The following is a 9,512-nucleotide window of genomic DNA, read 5'->3' on the forward strand; positions in this document are numbered from 1 at the left end:
AGTAAACCTTAGTGGAACCGACAACGAATCAAATAATAGCAACACTTTAAAACAGCATTTAAATCTCCATAGAAAACGATACTTGCATGGCCCAGTGGGTGAGCGTGGTACCGGCAACGCACGTGTGATGTCACGTGGTCCTTTGAAAACTGCGCGCGTGGGCCGGAGGCCGTGTGACGCGCGTGCAAGCTGCGCTGGATCTTGGCGTGAGCGTGGAGTCACGTGTTCCTTTGTTGCAAAGAGGTGTTCGTTCATCTTCGCGCGGTATTTGAAAGGTTCAACAAACAATGTTCCAGAATTCGTCTTCATTGTGTGGAGAGGCGAATCGTTGAATAAACTTAGTAAAGAAAAGAAAACAAAACAACGAAAATGAAAGTTTCCAAATGAGCCATGAAAATGGCTTTCCTCTCCTCAGTCCGTGTGCTGAGGGGGGAGGAGAACTGAGCGCGGCCCGAGGCCGCGCGGAGCGACGTGTCCGAGAACGGAGAACGGGAAGAAGAGCAAGAAGAGCGCAAGAAGACAGGGTGGACCTTGTTTGGTCAATTCTTATAGCTTGAAATAGTTCACGCCCATTTTCGAGGGAGCATCCAATGAATGTCCGCGATCTGAAGCGGAGGGAAAGTTCCTTTGTCTCGGTTGAGACAACCCCCTGATGATTTAGGGCCTGTCCGATTTCATCAGGAATATTAAAGCAAGTTCATTATTCCAGATTAAATACATTTTTCATTACTTTGCTCTAGATAAATGGGTCTGTCAAAGCATGACGATTAGAACAAGACTAGACATAATATATATATGACCAAAGATCTAATTTTTAGATCGAATTACACATTTAAAGATTTGTTTAACACATGATAACACTGCAGATGTTGGGAAACATCTAAATGTACCAAAAGGGAATACGTAATACATTTATAAAACATGAAAACAGAAAGTTAATGAATACATTCCATAGAATGCATTGTTCAAAAGAAGCCAGTGACTTGGCTTCTCTCCTGTCCTGTGTGGTCGTAAAATTTTACGAGCTACCAAGGAGTGTGGGGGTTGCAGAACATTTCTTTTTTTGAGAAAGTTAAAGTGAGGAGAGACATTTCCTAAAGTATGAGCTTGCAACTTATACTCTTCACATAACAAGGATTAACCATTTTATGCAATCCAAAAACATAATTAAAATACATATTAATAATAAAATGAAAGTAAGGAACTTATACAAAAGGGTTTCCTTTGTCTCCAGTGTGTTGGAGAAATTTGGGGGGGGTTTCAGGTATCCTTTGAGGCTCGCATGGGTATCGTAAAGTAATTTAAGTCCAGCCAGGCTGGCATTTAGTACCAACAGTCTGAATTTATAAAACAGAATTTAACCCATGAATCGCTGACCTGCATATCTGTTACACCTGGTAAAATTCACATTCCAGGGGCTAAATGTCACGTTATTGAGGTTGCTTCAACCAGCGAACATGAAAAACAACCCACGGCAATATTATTAAAGTAGCCCAATTTTGGTAAAACTGCTCCCAGCGCTTAGTTTGGAAATTTCCAAGGTATGAAAGTGAAATTAAACAAAAAGAAAATGATAGCCGCAGTCACCAGCGCCTTAACCAGATCTCCTTGGTGATCTTCTGAATGCTGAAAGGGCTCTTTTGTGGCCATAAGAGGAATAACTGAGAAACTACTCAAACTGAATTTGCTAACAAATGTTTCAAACATTGCAACTACGAGTGGCTAACAACTAGCACCGAGCGCAACAAGTTATTTGGCCAGATTTGCTTTGTAATATGAGTAAAGGGACATGGAATGACAGACTCGCTGACTTAAGTGACAGGAGAGTGCTTTATTATTTGACGAGTATTGAATCATACAGTTTTTGTAAAGTTTTGTTGCTGTGGGCGCGTGGTCAATTTAGAGTGCTGTGAATGTTCATAGTGACCTGTGTATTGGTGGATTACTTTTACTGATCCATGTAGAGAAATTTACTCTGCATTTAACCCACCCGATCTAGCCTACTGTTGAAATTGTTGATCGGCTGTTTATGTTGTTGAGAACCTGTTTGTAGCATAATATGCAAATTATATGCATATGGTTGCATTAGCTGTTACAGAGATGTGTAAGATAGATGTTAGGGTATGTTGGTTACAGTTGCATACTGAAGGCCCTTTTTTTCAGAGCAAAAATAAATAAATCTTGAAACACAAAAATATCATAATGATGAACAGTGAACTCATGTCTCATATTTACAGTTAAGAAACAATATCTGACAAGAAATCATCAGAGTGAAGAACAGTAAATTCATGTCTTGTATTGTTGTTTACATATTTGTATTGTAATTTTGTATTGTATTGTGGCATCTATTGGGGACAAAGGGACTCGGTTACATATTATAAAATGTCAAAAATTTAATTAATTGTATTTTACAGATGTAAATTGTAATCTTTGGTTAATATTTCTGTCACTGAATTTTGATTTATATTCATACATGTTCTTACCCACCTTCTGCTACATTATTAAATCATTCATGAATATATTGCATCATATGATTTGATACTACATATTGCTTAAAATGATAGTTCACCCAAAAATGAAAATTACCATTAACATTAATTCACTTCAGGAGGCCTTAATTAACCCCCGGGAACATGTGGAGCAATTTTTAATGATTAATATATGCAGTTTATTGAACTTACACTGGACTACTGAATATCACCCATTTACTGCCATTATAATGCTTGGAAGAGCCAGGACATTTTTGTTTTATATAATGCTGATTGTATTTGTCTGAAAAAAGAAAGTCATGCACCTTGGATAGCTTGAAGGTGAGTAAATAAGGTGGACATTTTCATTCTTGTGAACTATCCAACTAACTATACTCTATAGTTTGCTCTGTTCTTTTTCTATTCTATATGTTTTCTTTTTTATTATATAATTAAATAAAATCCTTGCTATGTCTACTACGTTAAGCTAACTGAGGCTTGTTACTGCACTGTTGATTTTGATTGCTTCCATTGTCCTCTCTTGTAAGTTCGCTTTGGATAAAAATGTTTGCTAAATGACTAAATGTAGACTATCCCTTTAAAATGTTAAGTGAATGAAACAGAAACATTTATTTTATCATAGACTTACAGAGCTTTAATAATTAAAGGCAGGGGCATAGCCATCTTTTCAGAAGTGAGGGGGACAGAAATTATATATATAGTAACATTTCTGTAATCTATATAGCCTACCAATCAACAGTTTTTGAACTGTAAGATATTTTGTTTTTAAAGAAGTCTCTTCTGCTCACCAAGCCTGCATTTATTTGATCCAAAGTACAGCAAAAACAGTAATATTGTGAAATATTTTTTTTTATTTAAAATAACTTTTTTCCCTATTTGAATATATTTTATTTATAAAATATAAATATAAAATATAAATATATTTTAAAAAGCTTTTTGCAACATAATACACTATATCTTTCAAAAGCTTAAAAATATTAAAAATATTACTATTTCAAAATAGTAAAAAATATTTCAAAATGTTTCTGTTTTGCTTTACTTTGGATCAAATAAATGCAGGCTTGGTGAACAGAAGATACTTATTTGAAAAACAATAACAAGCTTCTTCAAGATCTTCGTAATTTAACATCGCAAAGGGCATTAGATTACACTGACCAAGTTTGGTGTTGATCTGAATAAATCTCTAGGAGTAGTTTGCAGAGGAAATTCGAAATAACCGACTTCCTGTTGGGATACAGATTTCGTACCAAGATACTTTTTTGTAGGTATTGGTGTGTTACAAGTGCGTACCGATTTCCGTATATGTATCTGAAACATAGCTTGAGACGCACTCCGTTGAAGTGTATAGGTAGCGCTATCGAGCCATTTTGCTGCCCATGTGTTCAGGCCAGGACTATTATCACTCATGTGAAGTTTGGGGAAGAGCAGACATTTTATGCCTGATTTATAACATCTTTTATTCCCATGGCGAGACATCGAACTTTGTCACGGCGCCAAGGACACGCCTTTTAACAAAAACTCAAGATCTTCACAAGTAAACATCGCACAGGCCTTTAGATTAGACTGACCACAAAAAATACATTGATGTCATAAAATTTCAAGGAGTAGTTTGTCGGCAGTGTAAAATATGCAACTTCCTGTTGCCAATAGGTGGTGCTATGACTATAACTGAATATGGGCATGTCAATCTGTTCAGGAGATTGGACATTGTATGTCTGAGTTATAGCAACTTAATTTTTCATGGAAAATCATTGAAATTCGCCAGGCCGCCACGGACACGCCCTTTGACGAAAACTCAAGATCTTCGCAATTTAACATCGAAAAGGCCGTTCGATTAGGCATACCAAATTTGGTGTTGATCTGAATCAGTCTCTAGGAGGAGTTAAAATACAATGCATGGAAATGACAAAAATTACACACAATTTGCTCATAATATAAAAAATAACCGACTTCCTGCTGGGTTTAGAATTTTGCTCCAAGAGTCTTTTGTGTAGGTATTGGTGTGTTACATGTGTGTGCCAATTTTATGTACGTGAAACATAGCTGGAAGGCTGTTGATTTTTTGAGTATAGGTGGTGCTGTCGAGCCATTTTGCCACACCCTCTTCTGAATCCTATATCAGACGAAAATGTTCACCAGGTTTGACGCATGTGCAAAGTTTCATGACTTTTCGAGCATGTTTAAGCCCTCAAATGTTTACAATTTGATTCATGTGATTCATTCGGAAGATTTAAACCAATTTAAACTGGTGAAACTACTAGTGTTCTAATGATTTTGGGCCAGTGTTCTGAGAATATATGTAGACAAATATTTCGGTTACTTAAAGGGTTAGTTCACCCAAAAATGAAAATTATGTATGACATGTCGTTCCAAACCCGTGAGACCTCTGTTCATCTTCGGAACACAGTTTAAGATATTTTAGATTTAGTCCGTGAGCTTTCTGTCTCTCTGTCTTCACTGGCCTAAGATTGGCCACCCCACTCAAAACTGCAATTTGTGTCCCTTTTTTTCTTGACAAGAAATGCATTTATTAAGATGTGGAACTGCTGTATCTCTTTATGACCACATAAAACAGCTGAATTTTCAGACGCGAACTTCAGCTTCACCTCAAATGTCAAGCGAAAAGCTGCCGTTTTGAATGGGGTGGCCAAGCTTATGTCAGTGGTGGCCCCACCCCTCCTGGCTCCACCCCTGTCTGCAATTATAAAAAGTCAAAGATCTGTACTGAGGAACAGACAAATACAGCAGGCTCTTTGTTAGTATTACCAAAATAATACATTGATTAAAACATTTTCAATAGCATCAACATAGTATTTATATTCAGATATGTATAACGTGTTTCATTGTTGTTTCAGATGTGCAGTATTCCTGGCTGATTTCAGTGAGAAACAATGGGAGTCTGGATTGTCTGTGTGTCTCTCTGTCTGCTCTTTGCTCTGAATGCATCAGGTGAGATATGGATCATGGCAATACTGCAGGATTTACTGAACATCCCTAAATACTGAATTTTCACTTACCTTCAGCATTTTATTATCTGACCTTTAACATCAGAACAACTGGTATAAAATTCCTATTTGTTCAGTTAACCCAGTTTACCCAAAGCTTAATAACTGTTTCTTTTGGAATAACTGCCACTGGCAGAGAAAAATGGCCTGTTTTGCTCAATATCAACATGGCTGTGAGTAACTGTGAAACAAGGCTGCTAACATTCAGTAAAAAAAAACAATCTTGCACAAGTTGTTTTGCTTAATTGAACCAAATATATTTCCCTGCTAATAAAAACACACATCATCAAAAAAAGTAGTAAATGATGTTAAGGAAGGTTGCATTGCGCCTTTGACCTTGTATAAATAGAAATGGGTAAAACATTGATAAACAGATGGTCTATGTTCATTTTTGTTATTGTATAAAATGCACTGAATTAATGATCACTTTAACTTGCAATAAAACATACCAAATCTTGATGTAGCATCCAGTAGATGTCAGTATGGGTGGACACGATATGGACGAACATGCTTCAAGGTTTTTAACAGTCCATTATCCTGGAGTGATGCGGAGGTATGAAATACTAAACAACATCTGACAGAAAAGTATAAATAACCTTATTTGTACTTGTATTATTATTATTATTTTGAAAATGTATTTAAAGGTTTTCTTTTTATCTATCTATCTATCTATCTATCTATCTATCTATCTATCTATCTATCTATCTATCTATCTATCTATCTATCTATCTATCTATCTATCTATCTATCTATCTATCTATCTATCTATCTAAAAGCTGTTTCTCCTCATGTCTTAATCTCCTCAGGCAATGTGCTTGACCTATGGTGGGAACCTTGCCTCTGTACACAGTACATTGGAGTATACCTTCATAAAGCGCATGATCTCAAGTTCGAACTCTTACTGGATAGGAGGCAGTGATGCTGTTTCAGTATGTTTTATGTTGTTAATGTATTAGATTTTTTTTTTTTTCTTTGTGATGTTGTCCAAAATGAAAATGTAACAATTTACTGTCTAAAATCAAACCAACACTGCTTAAAGTGAAAAGAGTAAAAGTTCAAATTTGCACAGGTGTAAATATTTGTTCTTTTCTGTTCACAGGAGGGAAAGTGGTTCTGGAGTGATGGGTCCCAAATGGATTTCAAACTTTGGAACCCTAAAGAACCCAACAACTTACAGAGTAATGAGCACTGCATTCAGATGAACTTTGGAGGTAAATAATTTGAATGATGTGAACGTCATTTCATGTTTTCCATTCTGGACAGTTAATTAAGTATTATATTTACTCCCATGTCTTCCAGTGTTTAAGTTAAAAGCAACACTTTCTCTATTTGTCTTTCTAAATGTAAGCATTGTGGTTTACACATTATTATAGACCAATTCTCATTATTAACTAGTTGCTTATTATCATGCCTATTATTAACATATTTGCTGTTTATTAGTACTTATAACGCATTTATTCTACATGACTATATTCTTCATCCCTAATCCAATACCTAAACTTAAAAACTACCTTACTATGTATTAATAAGCAGCAAATTAAGAGTTTATTAAGGCAAAAGTAAAAAAAAAAGGAACTTAAAATAAAGTGTGACCACATGATGCTAATACCTGTATAATTATTTGTATAATAAAACATCCTTTTTCTTTTTCATAACAGCTGCAGGAAATTGGAATGACCAAGTTTGCTCAAACAAGTTACCATTTGTGTGTTTCAATTCTCACTGATCTCTTTCCCTACACCTATTAAATCAGAAGCGGTGTGCCTGTTCAATCTTATTCTGTTATTGCTTCAAACATTTTTGCTATTTTGATGCCTCTGTGTCAAACATCTTCTTTCTATAACTAAATAAAGCTAAATGCATTCTTTTATTGTCCTGAAAATATTTTGCATCACAAACGTGGACACAAACAGTCATTGAAATACAACTCCAAGAGGAGTTTTTTTCTTTTAATTTATGTATCTTATATTCTGTTATGTTCAGGATATCACAGGTTTTGTTCTTCAGCCTGTCCTGACTCACAAGTACTGCAGAGACACTAAATGAGAAAGCTGAACATGTTTTCATAATTAACCATTTTATATCATGAATCCTCATTTTCCCGTAACTCATGTTTTCTATGAAAATAAAAGTGTCAAGTGTTTATAACATTCTTCATCATCAAAATTAAGGAACAGTTCATCCCAAAATGTAAATTTTGAATTAAAACTGAATCTGTTGTTATCATCATTTTCACAACATGGCATGGACAAACTATAGGAAAAAATCATTGTGTGAACAGAATGTAAAAAAGAGAACAAGGGCAGTTGCTGGAATATTGAATGTATCAGGGTCACATTGAAGATAACAGATAACACACATAACATTTCATTTGTAATTTTCTGTTCATATAAAATATTATTTAAATAATATTATAAGACTTTTGGGTAAATTGTTTATTTGGATCCTTTTTGGATTTTAATTAGCAGCACACTGTCTCATTAATCACCATGTGTCTGTAGCTCCCTTTTGTAAACAAATGACTACGTTCCATTCTTTTGTAATAACAAGAACCTTGGTAGTTGATATTTAAAGGCTTAGTTCACCCCAAAATCTAAATTGTCATTAATGACTCGCCCTCATGTCGTTCCAAACCCGTGAGACCTCCATTCATCTTCGGAAAACATAAGATATTTTATATTATACCGAGAGCTCTCAGTCCCTCCATTGAAACTGTGTGTACGGTATACTGTCCATGTCCTGAAAGGTAATATAAACATCATCAAAGTAGTCCATGTGTCATCAGAGAGTCAGTTATAATTTTTTGAAGCAAAAATAGCAAAAACTACGACTTTATTCAGCATTGCCTTCTCTTCCGGGTCTGTTGTGAGCGAGTTCAAAACACTGCAGTTTAGTGATTCCCCCCCCCCCCCAAATCCCTCCACCGAGAGCTGATTTTGCATGCTTGGCTCTCAAGCAGACAACACACTGCATTTGTCTCCAGCCCAATATATTATGATGTGCAGAGAAAACAAACAGCCTGAACGCTGCCTGCTTTAGCCAAAAACTTCTCTTAACTGAGGTTTGATATAATGGAGCTTATCAGTGGACAAACAACACTAAATAAGACTCACAAAACAAATAGCGACTGACACACACACACAGAGCTTCGCTGAATAACAAAAAAAGCTGACAGTGTTTTCTATTTTAGCTACAGCCTTCATTTGAGAGCTAACACATGTATAGTGGTAAATTATTATTTAATGCCATGCCAGCATCTTAGGCCTATTTTCATGGCAAAAGTAAAAAAATAAAATAAAATGCAAATATTGTCACACACCTGGACTCATTTAGTGTTTTTGCCCCTGTGACCCAGTTTCTGTCTTCCGTATTTGGTTTGATTAGTTCCCAGGTGTGTCTATTCTCTTCTTCATGTGTGTTAATTTAGTGATTCCATCCACCTGTGTTTCCCCATTATCCTCTGTACTTAAGCCTTGTCCTTTCAGTTCTGTTTTGTCGGGTCTCTTCATTTGCTACTAACGTGTGCCTACCTCTGTGCTCCATGTTGGATATCTCCTGTGTTGGATATTATAAAAGCCTTATTTCGTTTATCCTCGGCTCCGTGTTCCTTCAGGCAGCGAAAACCGTGACAGAAGACCCGACCATAAAAAAGGAAAGTTTAAAACTACGTGTTTTCCCCTCCGTTATGTTTTGTTGTTTCACAGTCCTTTTGTTTTGTAGTCTATGGATCCCCTCTATCGCCCCGAATTCCTCATCCTCCTGCTGAAGCAGGAAGGACGTTCTCTCGAGGACCATACCAGACAGTTTCTTCTATTAGCTAATGCCACCAGCTACCCGGACGATGCGCTCTGCACCTTCTACAACACCAGCCTGAACTCCAAGTGCAGAAGCTTGTCGCCCGAAGATGGTCCTCGGAGGATTTCGCCGCATTCGTGGAGTGGACTCTGGCGAGAAATGGCTCATCTTTCACCATCTGCCCCATAGAGGACCTCGCCAGCGCCCACTCCGACCCAGAGAC

The 9,512-nt window shown here is 36.4% G+C and overlaps 1 protein-coding gene across 1 annotated transcript; it reads left to right on the forward strand.

Annotated features, from left to right (window-relative positions):
* Nucleotides 1-5,184: 5,184 nt before the first annotated feature.
* Nucleotides 5,185-7,635, forward strand: LOC113075022 (galactose-specific lectin nattectin). Its single transcript, XM_026247736.1, has 6 exons — nt 5,185-5,244; nt 5,345-5,438; nt 5,959-6,047; nt 6,301-6,423; nt 6,594-6,705; nt 7,153-7,635. Exons 2-6 carry the CDS (start codon nt 5,381-5,383, stop codon nt 7,218-7,220), a joined length of 450 nt encoding a protein of 149 aa, XP_026103521.1. The 5' UTR covers nt 5,185-5,244; nt 5,345-5,380; the 3' UTR covers nt 7,221-7,635.
* Nucleotides 7,636-9,512: the final 1,877 nt, after the last annotated feature.

This window comes from Carassius auratus, unplaced genomic scaffold (assembly GCF_003368295.1).
Source record: "Carassius auratus strain Wakin unplaced genomic scaffold, ASM336829v1 scaf_tig00016253, whole genome shotgun sequence".
Lineage (NCBI taxonomy): Eukaryota > Metazoa > Chordata > Actinopteri > Cypriniformes > Cyprinidae > Carassius > Carassius auratus.